The 18,729-nt window shown below is 37.8% G+C and overlaps 1 protein-coding gene across 1 annotated transcript in view; it reads left to right on the top strand.

The window, feature by feature from the left end:
• The first annotated feature begins 6,785 nt into the window (after positions 1-6,785).
• Positions 6,786-18,729, top strand: part of LOC141388629 (uncharacterized) — a 273,261-nt gene continuing 261,317 nt past the window's right edge. Inside the window, exons 1-3 of the mRNA XM_073958657.1 lie at positions 6,786-7,353; positions 8,177-11,950; positions 18,234-18,705. Coding sequence (XP_073814758.1) covers positions 7,322-7,353; positions 8,177-11,950; positions 18,234-18,705 — 4,278 coding nt within the window. The 5' untranslated portion in view covers positions 6,786-7,321. The remainder of the gene's footprint in view (positions 7,354-8,176; positions 11,951-18,233; positions 18,706-18,729) is intronic.

The raw sequence follows: 18,729 nt of genomic DNA, 5'->3' as shown, positions 1-18,729 counted from the left end.
TATTTTTTATTATTAGATCTGTTCGGCGTCTTCGCAAGTAAAAAGTATTTGTAAGTTCTTGCAAGTACATGCAACAACTTCTCACTTCCCGTTTCCTGGTCAAATTTGTTATCGAACAGCATTTTTTAAAAGTTTGTTCAAACTTGTACAAACTTTTGGGTTGTCGAACAGACCTATTATTTTTTGTTTGTCTTGGTCTGTTCCAAAACTCCAAGAAGCAAAATGGAGTGCATCCTAGCTGCGCGCTCTCTTGTAAAATTCATAAGTGAATTCATAGAAAAAGATCAGTACAAGTGCCTTTGGATCTTTACCATTGTATGTCTTGGTAGTAGCTTCTTGTAGAGCTGGTAAAAAATCGATAGAACTACCGACTAGAGTTGTGTAGTTCCGGAACGAACTAGTTCCAAGGAACTATTCCGGACAAGGAACTATTGGAACTATATCCGGCTCTTTCATTTATATAGTTCCTTTAATTCATATAGTTCCAGCTCCAGCCGTGCATATAATTCCTTTCATTTATATAATTCATTTTCTTTTTCGATCTTTCACGTTCGGTTCCTTCATCATTCAGATGCGGCCACATTGTTAAATAAACTAAATCACATCCTCGTTACATTGCTGCAATTTATTTATTTGTATGTCAATTAATCCACCAAAAGATGAAAACAAAAAGAAAGAGAAAGATTCGTTAAACTACTTCATTCACGGAACTATTTGGAATGAAGGAAATAAAAAGAACGAGGAACGAGAAAGATGCATTGAACTATATCGATCTCGGAGCTATTTGGAACGAAGGAAGTAGAAAGTCCCTGTTTATACAGGGAAAGTTGATGGGAAAGAAAATTGAGTTTATGGGCGAGGGAGTAGAGAGGAATAAGAGGGGGTACACACACCTCTGTACTGGCAAATTCTGTTTTGTTTCGTATTTCTTCGTATACAACCTGAAGTTGGCTGCAGATTTGTTTTTGCATTTTCTTTCATTTTATTTTCTCTGTCGAGAAACACGCAACAGCGGATACAATTGAAAAAAAAACCATTTGGAGGAAAATCTATTTTTTTTAAGCTAAAAGAATTCGAAATAAGTGGAAATATCAAAATTTAAATGCAATTCAAGGGTTCCTTTAATAATTAATTGTTTATCACACACGTCCATTTTTACTTTTCATTACAATTTTGCCTTGGCTTTGTTTTTGAACGGCGCAATGAGAAAATGAGTGTGAAGAAGAATAAGAAAAATTATAAAATTGACACAAACTTGATTTCCGTGTCTAAACAACAAGGAAATTTTAAAAGAAATTGAGAAGAAAATTTTTCTTTCCAGTTTGAATGTCTAAACACGGTCAAAAAACGATGAAAGAGAAAGATTCATTGAACTATATCGATGTCGGAACTATTTGGAACTATGGAACTATATTAAGGAACTAGTTCCTTTTGGCAAAAGGAACTAGAAAGATCGATCCGCTCCAGGAACTATATTGCCCAACTCTACTACCGACAATATCGATTACTATTTAAAAATTCAATATCGCCAGATAGTTTTGCCTATCGGAATAAAACCCCCTAAGTCCCAATTTACATTAGGCGAGTTTACTTGCGGCAATTGTCAGTTTGTGGGTGAGAGAGGGTGTTAAGAGGCAAAGGGTTACCATATACCTCACCTCTCTCTCCATCAAACTGACAATTGCCGCAAGTAAACTCGCCTAATGTAAATTGGGACTAACCTGAAATCCATTGAAATAAATAGAAATTTCGCTACTTTTTGGTTATGTGTGTGTAAAAAATAAGTCCGTAGTCACATGAAAACATTTTTCGGTAATATAAAATGTAGTTTTTACATTTTTTATAAAATAAAAGCAGTTGTATATTCTCCTTTAAGTGGGGTACACACGATCAGTTTTGACTGGACAGTTATCGATAATTGCAAAAAATCGTCATTCAAAACTGACAATGTGTACCCAGCTTAATAGTTCATTTAGAGGCATTTTACACTTGCATTTAAAACAGGTGTTTTGGGAATTTACGTCATTTATTTGACAGATAATCTATGGAAATGACAACTTAAATTACGCATGTTTTATAAATCAGTGCAAGTGTAAATTGCGTTTAACAGCGTGTTTTTGTAAAAAGTTTTTGCCCATTCGTTCGTCGATTTCATGAACGAAGACACAATTTGGTTTTCATAGCGAATGACGTTTGTATTCGTGTGACAAACAAATGAAAGCTTTTCATTTTCATAATTTTTTTGGGCTTCCTAACAAAATCAGACGAAAGAATACGTCAGAAATAAACGAATGGAAAAGACCCATCGTTATGAATGAAAACTGAATTATTTGAGTAATAAATGACACAAAACACATGAAAACTGGAGGGAAATCTCATTTTATTTAATTTCACAGAAGAACAAAAGAAGAAGTATCGCCGATTCTTCATATTATGTGAATTATTTTTTGGCAAATTTGTTTACATTTTTGTCTGCCTTTTTGTTTGTCATCTGTTTATCGCCATCAAGCAACACATATTACGCACTGATGCAGATGCAAAATTCACAAAATAAGCATTATGGAAACCCTGAAATATAAAAGCTTTTCCGAAATAGACGAAAGCTTTTAGATAAAAACGAATGGTTCGTAAAATTTTACAAGAACCAAATTTTGAACGTATTCGTTTTAATACGAACGGCAAGCATTTTTACAAAAACACGCTGTTATAGGCCGTTTACATATAACCGGGTTAACCAAGTGGGTCTGGGTTTCAAATGTCATTTCCATTGTGTATACTTCAAATAAATCCTCATAAAGAAGGTTAACCCTGCAAAAAAACTATAATCTAAACGCCGTATTAGACTAGCCATAAATCCTCGACTGGATTTAAAAAATCCAGTACAAATCTCATTGCATTTAGATGTACATTTTGGAGGATTTAAATGGCAGTCAGTTGATTTTTGTTCATAGCACAGTTACCAAGGTAGATGCATCAGCCTAACTGATCGAATTTGAAAAGTCAAAAGAATGCTTTGCAAACTGAATTCGTTACAAAAAACATACGTCAAATTGCAAATTTATTGTTTAATACTGAAAATGTTAGCACATTATGCTACTAATGCTAACTAAAGAGCAAATAAAGAATTATTTTATCCTAGTTTGCGCATCTAAAATAAATAAACGAATTATTTTTATCGTTTAGACATCGTAAATATGACAGCCTGTTCATGTATGTCGACCGAAAGGTTTCTTGCGCTTCGGAAGTGGAAAAAAATCATTTTCTGTTCATGTAAACACCTTCGAAACGAAAATCTATGCGACCGACAAGCCCTACGAAATAACACGTAAACGTACACTTTTCTATTAAATTTGGGTTTATGTATTTCGAAAGGACTGTCTCTTATAGAAAGAGAATGTCAAAATCACTCACTTGCTTTGTAGCTGCCGAGTAGAACGTAAACTCGCGAATAACACCGAAAATCTTAAAACAAATTTATGCAACACATTCTTGAAACAAAATAAAAATTTTACAGATACGTTTCAATGGCGCTTTCATTCATTATTGTGAAGAAATCAATTAAATAAAATAATTCAAAATACCGACACATTTTATTTTTCGAACAAAACAAATCACACATATTCCAACATTTGTATGTATATGTGGATTTTGTTTTCATTTCTCATTTGGCTCTCATTTATGGAACATAGTTGTACAAATGTACATTCAAATTAGTAGTATTTCGCATAGGATACGTAACGGCAGTCGCACGATAGTTTGCGAAATACATGAACGCATTTTTAGACGGAAGCGAGTGACTGCTTTCCTTTCGTACAGGTTTCCGTGCGACATACATGAACAGGCGGTTAGTCTTGGTTGATTAAAATCAACTTTGTACATCAAAATAAATTTAATTTTTCCGCCTTATTTCCAAATGTTTACATTTTAAATTATTTTTAGTGTAGCAATTCACCGATGCATCTACCTTGTTTATTGTACCAGCTTGGAACTTTTTGTATTTTCGTGGTCTGTTCCTTTACTTTTGAAAATGGTAAAACCGGCAAAAGTAGTAAAAGTTGTAAACTGCCCCCATATGAATTGCATGGTGTCAAAAGTAAAGGAACGCTTTTCGAGTAAAAAGTGGCAAACTTGAAGATTCTTGCACGTAAAGGAACAAAGCTTCTAGCAACATGTTGCAAAAAACAGAGTTGTATTCGAGGATTTATGCCAGATTTAAAACAAATCCACTCAATAGAAGAATTTATTTTTGTATGGGAAATCTGGTAGATTTTGGCTGGATTTAGCAAATAAAACCTGATAATGTGCTGAATCCGGCTAATGAAGTCATATCTAAATGGGCTATAATAGTGCATTTAGTAGAGCTGGCAAATCATCGATATTGTCAACATTAGATATTTTCGATATAATGTTTTAAAATATCGATTGCTATCGATATTATCGTTAAGTTGTCATCGCCATTAATTTGGAGATGAATGGTCTGTTCCTTTACTTTTGAAAATGGTAAAACCGGCAAAAGTTGTAAACTGTTCCCATATGAATTGTATGGTCTCAGAAGTAAAGGAACGCTTTTCGAGTAAAAAGTGGTAAAACTTGAAGATTCTTGCACGTAAAGGAACAGAGCTGAAAATGGTGGAAATGTCAATGATTTTCTTGGCAAAACTATCTATCGATATTGAATTTTTAAATAATAATCGATATTATCGATAGTGCTATCGATTTTTTGCCAGCTCTAGCATTTAAGGGGAGTACACACTATCATTCAAAACTGACAGTCAACGTACTTTTAGGACAATTTTCCTGCAAGTAACAACTTTTATTTTGCTAAAAACGTTTGAAATACAGTATATACGGTAGAATTTAGAGATTACAAAATAAATTTGTCAGTTAGTCTTTGATATTCACGAAATAGACCTCGATGACTGTCAGTTTTGCTTGTCAGTGTGTACTATACTTTAGACTAGCCGTAAATCATCAACTGTATTTAATAAATCCAGTACAAATCTCATTGCATTTAGATATACCTTTGGAGGATTTAAATGGCAGTCAGCTGATTTTTGTTCATAGCACAATTACCAAGGTAGATGCATCAGCACATCTTATAGAATTTGAAACGCCAAAAGAAATTTTTGTAAATTGATTTCGTCTCGAAAAACATTACATATTAATTGTTTAATATTGAAAATGTTAGCGCATTATGTTACTAATGCTAACTAATAAGCAAATAAAGAATCATTTTATCGTTTAGGCATCGTAAATATTAGTCTTGGTTGATAAAAATCAACTTTGTATATCAAAGCAAATTTAATTTTTTCGCCTTGTTTAAAAATTCTGACATTTTAAATTATTTTTATTGCAGCAATTCACCGATGCATCTACCTTGTTTCATGTGCCAGCTTGCAATTTTTGTATTTTCTAGCAACATGTTGCAAAAAACAGAGTTGTATACGAGGATTTACGCCGGATTTAAAACAAATCCACTCAATACGACGATTTATTTTTGTATGGGAAATCTGGTAGATTTTTGCCGGATTTAGCAAATAAAACCTGATAATGCGCTAAATCCGGCTAATGATGTCATATCTAAATGGCCTATAATATTGGGAATATCGACGGTTTGCCAGCTCTAGTTTAATCATTAAGCTATCAAAAAATCTATGGCACTATCGATAATATCGATTATTATTTAGAAACTCAATATCGATAGATAGATATCGGAATAAAAAACCCCAAACAAGAAATCCATTGCAATAAACAGAAATTTCGCTGCTTTTCGGTTAAGCTGGGTACACATTGTCAGTTTTGAATGACAGCTTTGCGGGTGCTTGCTAGTGTGGCCGTTTATTTTTGTCATTCATCATGCAACCACAAAATATTTTGAGGTTGCTGGACGGTTGGACTGTTATCGATAATCGCGAAAAATCGGCATTCAAAACTGACAATGTGTACTGCACTTTATGTGTGTGTAAGAAAGTAAGTCTGTAGTCACACGTACACATTTTTCGGTTAAATAAAATTTATTTTTTTTTTAATTTTTTATAAAATAAAAGCAGTTGTTTATTCTCCTTTACATTTCTTGGTCTGTTCCAGTACTGCAAGAATCTACTAACTTTTACAAATTTTTTCGATAACATAAAGGAAAAATTGTTATCGTAGTAAAATATAGTAGCTTCTTGCAGGTTCTGGAACAGAGCATCTGTGAACTACTTTTGCATAATTTCAAGAAAATCATTGACATTTCCGCCATTTTCATCTCCAAATTAATGGCGATGACAACTTGGATCGATATTTTAAAACATTATAGCTGTGTTCCAGAACTAAAAAGTTTTTACAATTTTTACGACTTTTACACATTTTACTCGAGAAAGCGTTCCCGTACACAAAAAAGTTGTAAAATGTTCACTTCTCTTTAAACAAAAATGGCGCTGAATGACGCTCTCTTTAAAAACTTTTTACACGACAAATTTGGGCGAGTAAAAAAATATTAACATGGTTGCCGGCGTCTGATTGGGTGATACGCCGACTTTGACATTTGTTCCAGTTTTTTTTTTTTGACGTATTTCCCATTTTTCCGTTCCCGAACTATTTTAAAAAACTTGTGTGTGAGAACAATTTGTTTGCAGTTCTCTCTTTTACGAGTTTTACCATTAAAAAGTACGGGAACGAAGCTTATATCGAAAATATCTAATGTTGGGAATATCGATGGTTTGCCAGATCTAGCTTCTTGTCGTTTTTGTCCTCTACTTTCCCACATGCACAAAAGTTGAATAATCGCTTTATCGATTGTCGATTTGTGGATCCCTAATGATAAAAGAAACGTCAAATTGCGACATTCAATAAGAATGTTATTTGAAAAGCTATAAGGAGAGCATACTGAACACAAGAGACCTCAGCGAATCTTTATTGTCGTTAACTATTGGAATTTACTTAAATTTTTTACTTAAACTCTTTGAATTACTAAGAGTCGTCACTAAGATTAACAATTAGTGAATCTTTGAATAAGATTCCTAGTGTCGGATAAACTCGTGCCTGTGAAACACCAAACACCCACAACCACAACAGTCATTTTAAGCGGTGGACGACGAACAACATCAATCTACCAACCAACCAGCAACACATTTAGAAGCACATCGTGCCGTCGAGCAAGTGACGGTGTATTAATCAAACCAGCGTTCCAAAGGAGCTATCAACCAATAAATCCACAAGTGTTCAACACACATTTTTATCCAAGGGATAAGATCTAATCAGTGCTTTGGCGGAAGAACTCTAAGTAGAAGCCCCCACAACAAACAACACACCAATCAACCAACGTCTACTCACGATAATGGAAAAAGTGTCAGCAAAACAAAATGAAAAGTAAGTGGAGCAGCTGATGTCTGTGCTTGCTCAAAGGCTGACCACCGGTGGCAGCAGGCGCACAGTGTGGCAGACAAACGGACCAGTGTCCGGACGATCTATTGTGGCAAAACGCCAACTTTATTACTAAACCCCTGCCCCTGTCTGGTTAATGATCGTAGTTTTGTCATCTCTTCTATGTTCTTTTGCTGCCCAGTATGTTAGGTTATGTTACTCTGTGTGAAGTGAGTGCAAGTGTATGAAAGAGTGTGTGCGTGTGTCAGTGTTTTGATATAAAATTTGGGTCTACGTTTATGGCTATAGAAGCGATAATGCAGACTTCTAAGTCAAAATTGTGATGGATCTATTGATAAAGTGAATGATCCCGCTATATGGATTGGTATCGAAGGAAAGTTCTGTCAAAAAGCCTGTTTGACAAAACGAAAAACCTGTTGAATAATGTTCTACCCCACCGAATATTAGAGGGTGATGATGAGATGATGCGTTGAAGGAAACATTACGCACACACATACGCACTAGCGTATACAGATTCTAGTTAGGATAGGGCAGTTAATTTTGTGTGTTGCTGACATGCCAGCCATCCATCTATCCCATAAGAACTCGCCTGGCCGCTGAATAGGAAACCAATAAGAAGATTATTAACAGTCAAATAACCGCAACTTGTTTAGCACAAGTTATTAGAAAACATGTTTCCGTGTGTTTAGTGTGTGCATGATCTTGTTTTGAATTGCTTATGGACAAAAAAATACGTTGTTGTTTTTGTTTATATTTGAAAACAACAAAAGAAGACAATGAATTAATTTTCAATTTTGTTTATTTTCAGTTCAAAATTATCATCTACCACAGCTGCTAAGACAAAAAAGCAGCAGCAGAAACAAAACAAGCAGGAGCAAAAATTACAACAGCAGAAGGAGCTTCAGCAGCAGCAACAACAAAAGCAAAAACAGCAGCAACAACCACAACCCAAACCAAATCCTCAGCAGCAAAAGCAGCAACAAAAACAAAAGGAGAAAGATAAGCAGCAGCCGCAACAGCAGCAACAACAACAGCAAGCTAAAGCGAAAGATCAACAAAAACAAAAAGAGCAACAACAGTCGGCTCAAAAACAAAGCAAGAAGCAACAAAAGAAACAGCAGAAGCTGCTACAGCTTGATCAAAATGGCCAGAATGATGACGGTGAGTTGTCCGAGTTGGATTCTCAAAATCAACTCTCGAATTCGCCATCGCAAAATGATTTTGGTGGCGATTCATCGTCGCAAAATGACGATGGGATCGAAGCCTATGGGAACAATCAATCGTCGCATTCTCTATACGAGTTGCAGGGTTTGCCACCCCTGTCTCAATATGAGCTCCCGGAAACAATGTCCACCAAAGCACCATCGTTTTGGGAATACGAGTTGCCTAGAGAACAATCGTTTTGGCAATATAAACGAACCGAATCTCTTACAACTCAAACTCAGCCTTCGACAAAGCCACCATCCCAGCCTCAGCAGTATGAATTGCCTTTGGAGCCGTCTGTAGCTTTTCCCGAGCTACCAACATCTTCATCGCAATCGCATCACGCTGCACCCAAGGTGCCATCGGTTTGGCAGTATGGTTTGCCCATTGCTCAGCAACATGAGCATCCAAAGCCTACTCCGCCTCCACCAACTCAAGAAGAGTTTCCAAGTATCTTGCCACATAATGTGCAAAATGAGATACCAACAAGGAATCTGCCTTTGCCTCATATTGAGTATGCAAAGGCGGTATTGTCTGCCCACAAACTGCAACAGCATCATCAACAACAACAGGCAAAAGCCAAAGAGCAGCAACAACAGCAAGAACAAAACAATAAACAAGAAAAACAAAAAGAACAGCAACAAGCCGCGGCCAAGTCGAAAGATCAGCCACAGCCTCAACAACAACAGCAGCAGCAACAGGCTAAAACTACCAAACAAAGTAAAAAACAACAAAAGCAGCAACAAAAAACTCAACAGAAGCCTGAACAACAACAGCAAAAAGAAACCCAACAAAACAAAACAAATCAACAACAACAGCAAATGGAGCAACATGACAATAAAGATGATGTTGAACATCGTTTGGATTCACAAATGCAACAACAAAACCAAAATGCCACCAATTCGCAAACCACAACTGGTGAACTGTCCGAGTCATCTTCACAAAATGAATTGGAAAAGTCCGTTTCGAATTCACCAGTGGAAAATCAATTGCCAAATTCATTGGAGGCATCTGTTCAACAGCAAAATGAAATGCCTCACGTAGATATGGCGGCAACACAGGGCGAAATGGCTCTCCAGCATCAACAGCAGCAGCAACAACATCATCAACAGCAAATGCAACAACAGCAAGAACATCATCCACCACAATCACCAAACGATATTCCCCAAATTGCCTCTCAAATGCCATCATATGGTTTACCAATGCAACCATCACCACAGCAAATGTTCGATTTACAATTCGAACAAGCGAAATTGCAACAACAACAACAGCAGCAGCAACATTCACAGGCACAGTCAATGTACGATGTTCCCCGGCCTATGCCAATGCAACCGTTCGATATGCCGCTAACTCAATCGGTTTGGCAATATGAACAGCCCGATGGCCCAATGCCGTCCCATTTCCCATTGCCCAAACGAACATCTATGTCACCATTTGAGCAGATTCCACCACGACCACCACAATCTTTGTGGCAATATGAATTACCCAAAGCACCATCACGCTCTTTGTACGATATGCCTGAGTCCCCTTCGCTGTCGCAATATCAGCCTCCGCAATTCGATCTACAAGATCCCTCGCCTCAGTCGCAATATGATCTACCCAAGATTCCTTCGCGATCACTATATGACATGGCCAATGCTTCACTGATGTATAGATACGAAATGCAAAAGACTGCTGCGTTATCGCATAACGACATATCGAAGATGCCACCTACACAAATGCCAACGGATCTGCCTAAGGTGCCGCCACGCTCACTCTATGAGATGGCCGATTCAACGCCACAATCGCCATATGAACTACCGCAATCGCCATCACGGGCGCAGTATGAGTTGGCTAAGGCCACGCTGCAGGCTCAGTTATTGCTGCGAGAAGCGTCGACGTTGTCACCACAGGATTTGCAAAAGTTACCCCCACAAACAATCTATGAACTTCAGAGGGCCTTACTATTAACGCAGTACAGTGAGATGACACAGGCTCAGCAGTTGGCAGCGGCACAGGCGCAGGCGCAAGCACAAGCCCAGCAGCTGTCGCAGGCCCAACAACTGTCACAGGCTCAACAAATGGCACAACAAATCCAACAACTGTCCCAGGCTCAACAGATGGCATCTCATTTTTCCACGCAGAATGCAAGATCTTTGTATGACCAACAACAGCAACAACAACAGCAACAGCAGCAGCAGCAACAACAGCAACAGTCTCAAAAGGGCGTTCCATCCCTCGTACCCTTTGATTTGAACGACAACCATCAACAATCACAGGCACAATATCAGCAGCTGCAAAAATCGCCTTCTCTTTCGCAATTTGATATTCCCAAATCAACATCGCCACCCCAATTCGATTTATCCAAGACACCATCTTTGACACAATTCGATATGCCAAAATCCTCAACTCCTCCACAATACGACATTTCAAAGTCGTCATCATTTGAGGCACCCAAGGAGACATCATCGCCCTCGCAGTTTGACCAATCCAAACCATCGCCCAACTCGCAATACGATATGCCGGATTCATCACAACAATCCCAACAACCTCAGCAAAACGAGCAGACAACTAAATCTGATTCGTCTACAAATCAAGATGACGAGACACCCAAGACACCATCGCAAACGTCGCAAAACGAAATGACAAAATCAACTTCACCTTCACAATTTGAGTTGCAAAAGTCAACATCTCGTTTGCTCTATGAACTACCAAAGGGTCCTTCACGTCTTCTCTACGAACTGCCCAAGGGACCAAAGAGTGCCGAGAAACATGATATTTCTGAGAAACGCGAAAATCATGTAAAGTCGGACAGTCTCAATGAGAAGCACGAACGTTGGGAACGTGGTGATCGCAGCTTTGACAAGAGCGATCGTTTCTTTGATAGAAACGACAGATGGGAAAGAAGTGAGAGATTTGACAAAAGCGATCGTTTCTTCGATAGAACCGATAAATGGGAGCGTGGTGATAGTTTCCTCAGGAGTGACAGTAGATATGATAAAACCGAGCGATTCGAAAGAAGCGACAGCCGATTCGATAGAAGTGAAAGATTCGGTGGTATCCGTGATGAAAGATTTGACCGTGGAGGTGATAAACTTGATAGAAGTGATCGCTTTGATAGAAGTGATCGTTTTGATCGCAGTGATCGTTTCGATCGCAGCGAAAGATGGGAAAGAAATACTTCTGGTACAGCTGCAGGTGCTGCTGATGGCAGTGGTAGTAAGCTGGAGAAATCTGAGCGGCCATTTGACTATCATACAAGACAATTGAATACGTATCGTTCGTATATTGCCAAAAAGGATAGTTCTTTGACGGAGACTGGTGGATTGTCGACTAATAAGAATAATACTTCATTGGATACATCGATTTCGGATGGCATTAAACCGAATATTAAAGCCAGGTAAGTTTTGCTTTGCTATACTTTGTTAGTGATATATGTTTCAAAATTGTTTTTTTTTTTTTTATTTTATGTTAAAATGTTTTTAAATAAATGTCGGTCGGATAAGACTTTCGAGCGGTCAAATTTAGGAAGTGTTGGAACTCATATGATTAGAATTCGACAAAATGTTAGACTACTTTTCTGGGAAATTTTACAATACATTTCTTGTACGTTATAAGAATGCTGCCCACAAATTTCCAAAAACATCCCAAAGTGACGACCTATTTTCATTTTAGCTCAGTGGACGTACTTCCTATCACAAATCCGAAATACACAAAAATGCATCTACTATTTTAGATATGTTAAAGTTAAGGCAACTTAGGATAACAGACCTTTTAGGTTCATAGAGATATAAATACCAAAATGTGGACCTATAACAAAAAATATCTGGGAGAAAGATTAATGCTCCTAACGTAGACTACACACCGAATTTTAACTAATTCGGCGTGTTAATGAGGCTAAAATTTAAAAATTCCGAAAATCGGGCAGCTCTATGAGGGGCTATATCATAACCGATGTAGCCCATTTTAAATATCAAACATCCTAGGAGTAATATAAACTTATGTATCAAATTATAGAGCTCTCTCTTAAATATGGCTTGATTTCAACAGACAGAGGGACAGGCGGAGATATTTATATCGACTTAGAATTGTGTGCTGAATCAAGAATAATAATAATTGTTCCACAAACATCTCAGATGGGACAAGGGAGACTTCTCTAATATCAATGAGTGTACCTCGACTCATATTAGGTCAATGATATGGCACCTACTGTTTATCGTCGAGTCCGAACGGCGTGAATGATACTGATCAAGAATATATGTACATTATATGGTCTCCGACGAATATTTCGATGTGTTACGAACGGAATGACAATCTTACGTATTAGGGTATAAAAATAAGTCGTTCAAAAAGGGAATAAGTGGCTGCACACCAAACCAAATTCTGTAGTTTTCCCATCTTTACTGACGCTGAAAGTTTTCAAGAACTTAAAATGTTAAAGTGAAGGAAACAGATGCCTATTGGGTTTATTAGTGTCATAGGGTTTTACAGGACTGGCTTGGAAACCAGTATCATCCTCAATACTAAGGGAAATGAAATTTTCTAAACTGACCCCAGCCCCACACCAATTTTAGGCAGTATTTTAACAAGGCCACAGGTTCTATAAAGAGAAATAAGAAAGAGATTCTATCTCATGGGTAGTGACAGAGGAGATCTTCACAGAGACTGTAGCACTCAATATCGTTGTCCTTCCACTTGTTGCTCATAGATCTGTACTGTCAAGATCTCGGTACCTTGCATCATTGTCCTCCCACTTGTTGCTCGTAGATCTGAACTGTCAAGACCAGATGACCCTTTAAGGCAATTCTGATCTCTGACTGAGAGTAAGAACGCTGCTCTACGTCCTGATATTACCGGCCAGATTGATCTCGATCCGATACCGATATTGCATTGGAAGTTGTTGAATTTTTCGAGGAAGAAGCAAAACAGTGGTTTGACACAGTCAGCCCTCCACTAGTAGGTCGGAAGATTGATAACCCCGCCTTGTGGTTGACTTACATTCTGATTTCCCTTAATTTAACGGCTTACTACCCTGGTTTTTTAGAAAGATCTAAGATTGAGTCTTTATGCCAAAACACTCTTGCGCCTTTTTAGGTAGCCTGGCTATCTATATACAATTTCGTCATTCCCACTAACAAGTTTAAAGGTTTTGACACGTTTGTGTGAAAAACGCTGTTATCTCTAGCATTATATAATAGGGTGGTTTTATTGCTCATTACCACCAAACTAGACATCCATAAGTTAAGTTGGGACCGACCTATGCAAGCAGTGACGCTCCTATTCAAGCAGTGTATTACATATTAGTATAGATATAGAGTGTTCAATTGCACACCATCTAGTATTGGACCAGCGAGAGAGTTTTACTAATGTACCTTGCATTAGGTCCGAGAACATAGACAGAAATTTTCCACTGATCAAAAAGCAGTTTAAAATCAATGAAAATTCCAGGTTGTGATGGCCATCTTTGGCTATCGCTCTAGGATTAGAACTTGTAACGTATAATTATGTAAGGTGGAATTTCAGATCGATTACCGCCGTTTTCAATATGTGCCAACTCTGACCACCTACACCACCTCCAATATTTGAAGCGAATATATTCTCTAAACAATAATTGCCAATTTCCCAAAATGAGCTTCTTTCCCACTCGGACCGCCATCTCGTTATGATCCGATCAGCAGCATGATAATAAAATGTAGATGCACAGTTGCCTCAATTTACCATCAAGTTTGTCTTGAAACTTTGATAACCTCTAATAAAGGCCCCTAATCGGTGAAAGTTTGGTATACAAATGTTAGCTCTGCCCTAACGCGGGCACGAACGCCTCACTGAAGAGTGTAACATGATCGTTGTGCTCATTGATCTCAATGATCATGTTACAGTCTTCAGTGAGGCGTTCGGGCCCGCGATAGGGCAGCGCTAACATTTGTATACCAAACTTGAGGCAAGATTGAAAAGCATACATCAGCTGCAAGGGCAAACGATAAGCACGGTGCTCTTGAAACAATTTTAAATGGAAGGTGCTTACACCTCGTAAGTTTTTGCGGATTCTGAAACTACAATGTTTATAGATGAGAAAAATCAAAAAACAAAAAAAAATCGCCGGAGCGCTTTTTAAATAAATCGCGATTTATGTTGAAATTTTTAGAGGTTGTTTAGGTTTAAGCGATTTTGCGTAGAAACCGCAAGTCCTATCAAAATGGGACTAAAACAAATGATGTAGCTATGAACATTTTCTACAAGATTGACCTTTATGGTATTCTCATCGGTTTTACCGTTTTTGAGATATAGAAGTTCAAATTGGGACAATTCAAATTCAATTCAATTCTGTATAGCACCCTTATAAAACAATGTCATGACGGCAAATTCCCAACTTAAACATATATATCTAAAAAAATGTTACAACTTAGGATAAGTTACTTAAGTCAGTCTTGTAGAGAATTTTCACAGCTTTAAGATTTTCTCAGGTCCCATATCGATAAGACTTACCGTATTCAAGCAAAATCGCGAAACCCTAACAAAAAAACCTAAAAATGTAAACTGAGCTTCTTTATCTCAAAAATGGTACAGGCTGGGAACAAATGATAAACGTCAATCGTCTAGAGAATTTTTACAGCTACAACATTTTCTTTAGCTCCATTTCGATTGGACTTGCGGTTTCCAAGTAAAATCGTGAAAACCTAAAAAACACCTAAAAATGTGAATTTTGACCGCGATTTATTTAAAAATTCCTACAGCGATTTTTTCTTGTTTTTGGATTTTTCTTATCTATGAACACTGCTGTATCAGAATTCACAAAAACTTTCCCTGTGTAAGCGGTTTTCATCAAAAGTTAGTTAAGGCGCACCCTTCATGACATTGTTTTATAAGGGGCGATACAGTCAGTGCATTGTCCCAATTTGAACTTCTATATCTCAAAAATGGTAAAAACTACGAAAATACCATAAATGTCGATCTTGTAGAGTATTTTCATAGCTACAACATTTTCTTTAGTCTCATTTTGATAGGACTTGCGGTTTCTAAGCAAAATCGTGAAAATCTAAACAACCCCTAAAAATGTCAACTTAAATTTATTTAAAAAGCGCTTCGACGATTTTTTTGTTTTTTGATTTTTCTTATCTACGAACATTGTAGTTTCAGAATCCGCAAAAACTTCCAAGGTGTAAGCACCTTCCATTTAAAATTGTTTTAAGAGCACCGTGTAAGGGGTTTGGTCAAGTTAATTTCAGGATGGTGAATCATATTGCGCCCGAAATCCTGTGTCAAGCACTTCATATCCCTATTCCTCTATATATTTCTACATTGGGAGCGGTATGTCCCGGACTCCTTGCTCTGGAATTATCTGGTAAGTTCCGAAATTGAGAGTAATTCCCGACCCATCTCATCCACCATAGTTCAGTGCCGGGTGCCAAGATCTTAGAAATTGTTCAAACACAAATCTTCTCAGGGAGTTCAGCGCGCTGCCTAAATGTGATCCCCATCAAGTCCACATTAACATCATCTGAATATTAATTTCTTCCACAATCTCCCCAACAGCAGTAGCAATCGCAGTCGTTACAATTCTTTGTCTGGAATTGTAACAACATTCCTGCAGCTTAACTGCGATGACCTTCTTGAAAATATCAATGATACAGTCAATTTGAGGAGTCGAAGATGAATTGTGGTTGCGGCGATCTTGGAAACGAAGCTGAACTATACAAGGCAGACATAGCGCTGGCTGAGCAATTAAATTCTCCTCTCCATCATCGGACCACCCGACTTCATACTCTCTAAACGTCGTACTTTCGATGGTTAAGGAAAGTCAATTGGCTAAGAACTACTCAATCCCTCTGATGTTCGGCTAGCAGAGATAATTTTCCGTGACATCATCACTGCTGTAGTCGCTCGCCATATTCCAGCCTGAAATAGAACCTAACTTTCCAGCAGAGGCGATGGAATTTGCAAAGGAGGGTGATAAGTTACGCACCAGAGTCAGAGAACTGACACTGGTGGCTAGGGCATCTGAAGTGCGTGCTGCTACATTGAAACTGGTAGTAATAACTTGGGGAAAACTGCTAAGGAGCCATCGAACTCTAGATAAAAGGTTGATTGGACTTCTGGTTTAAGAGAAGAAATGCACTGATTTTTAAAAGGTCAGTCTATTGAGCACCCCTAAAGCGACCGGACGAAGAGAATATTATTACGTCTTGCGAACTCGTCCGGCCATCATCAACACAGATTCTGGAAACACTATTCGTGGATATCAAAATAACTATCCTCCAAACAGAGGCAACACTATGTGTAGGATGATGATTGTACGCTCTATGGGTACTGACGTTGATAACATTTTTGCTCGGCTGAATGCATATCTCATTGTTCGCGTAGCTTCCTTCCACACGAAAAATATATGAAACCACGTGGACTGCGGAGACCACTTAATAAAGTTCTAAGTCATCAAGACCCTAGTCGGCAGCACTTGAGGAATAAATAAAGAAACTTTGTAGATCCTTTACAACACGATCCTATATCTTCTTTGGATAATCACTATGGACCGGAAAGTCTCCGAGTGACGCAGTCACACTTAGTGGCTGCACATCCCAAAACCTAACCTAACGTAAAACACGATACGTATGTCTGTGGAAGCTATACGCCGCCATACAGTGCGAAATATGAGCACCTTAGCGGAACTTTACCAACACCGTTTAATGCAATGGGCTACTAAAATTTTGCAAAAATGATTCTCATAATTGTGGGTAGTGTGGGGCTCAATATGGGCCACATATACCCGCGGTTTCCTGTAGTGCTCAAGTAACGCTGGCGTTTTAGATTAATTTTTCAATCGATTTTGCATCAAATTGGTATATTGAGGTTTCAGTGGCACAAAATATTTTCAATATAGGTTCAGGTTTCGGTATTGCCCACAACGAGCGGTACCGTCAATATGCAATATTTTAAAGGTTCCATGCACATTTTCCAACCTATTTGGTTGTATTTTGGCATTTTATATTCTTCGTAAATAGAAAACCTTTGAACGAAGTTTTACCAACGTGACACAAACGTGAATCTAATTTTTTCGTATAGCCCAAAAGTAGGCTTATACCATCCATTTTATTTATAATGTCTCAGATAAAGTTAACATTGGCATTACAATTTTTACCGTATATTATTATTTGCTCCACAGCATTTAAATGCTGCACAATATATAAACGGCCAAAATTTTTAGGTCCAAACAACGAAAAATTGCGAGGGGATTCTTTAAATCACAGAAATCATCATTATATAAAATTTTCAATGTCAATTTGAAAAAAAGTTCAATATACACGAACACTGCAAATGACTGCATCCAATTTTTTGTTTATCAAGAGAGAAATAACCTCTTTACAGACTATGTGCTTATAAAGGCGGGAATCGGTTTTTAAATCTCCAAAGAAACTTAGAAATCCAATTTTACAAACTTCGTACATTTTTAATGCAAATCGCATAAAGACAAAAAGACAATTGTGAACTTTTTAATGACAAAATTTTGCAATATTGCAATTGTCTTATAAAACGTTATGGGGAACAATTCCTGGGTGTTTGAATGCGCCAATGTTTTGTTAACCTTTGTGGGGAATGTTGATTTCCTTTTTCCTACATGTTTACGATATTAATTTTATACCTACTTTTTACTTATGTAAAAACGTTTCACTTTCTTTGTTTTATTACAGTCACAATTTCAGTAATTACCGACACAGCTCGGAGATTTTCGAAAGTGATGAAGATGATATGGATGATTATGATGCCGACAAAATGCCACCCATGGAGATGGATCCCGATGATCATCCCTTGCAACATGAATACTGGTTGTGGTATTCACGTAAAGGTGCACACCGTGCCACCGATTATAGTAAATCGTTGCGCATGGTTGGACGTTGTGCCACCATTGAACATTGGCTGTCACTCTATTGTAAATTGAGACGTCCCACAGCCTTAAATCCCTTCCGTGAGTTGAGTCTCTTCAAAAAGGGTATACGTCCCATGTGGGAGGATCCAGCCAATTCCAAGGGTGGTCAGTGGTTAATACGTTTACGTAAAAACCAAATTGATAGAGCGTGGGAGGATATTTGTATGGCCATGTTGGGTGAGCAGTTTATGGTTGACGATGAGATTTGCGGTGTAGTATTGACTACAAAGATTCCGGTAAGTCCAAATGTTTGCTAATTT

This window comes from Musca autumnalis, unplaced genomic scaffold (genome assembly GCF_047663935.1).
Source record: "Musca autumnalis isolate F117 unplaced genomic scaffold, ASM4766393v1 scaffold_1, whole genome shotgun sequence".
In the NCBI taxonomy this organism is placed as follows: domain Eukaryota; kingdom Metazoa; phylum Arthropoda; class Insecta; order Diptera; family Muscidae; genus Musca; species Musca autumnalis.
This window is presented reverse-complemented; position numbering and strand designations above follow the sequence as displayed.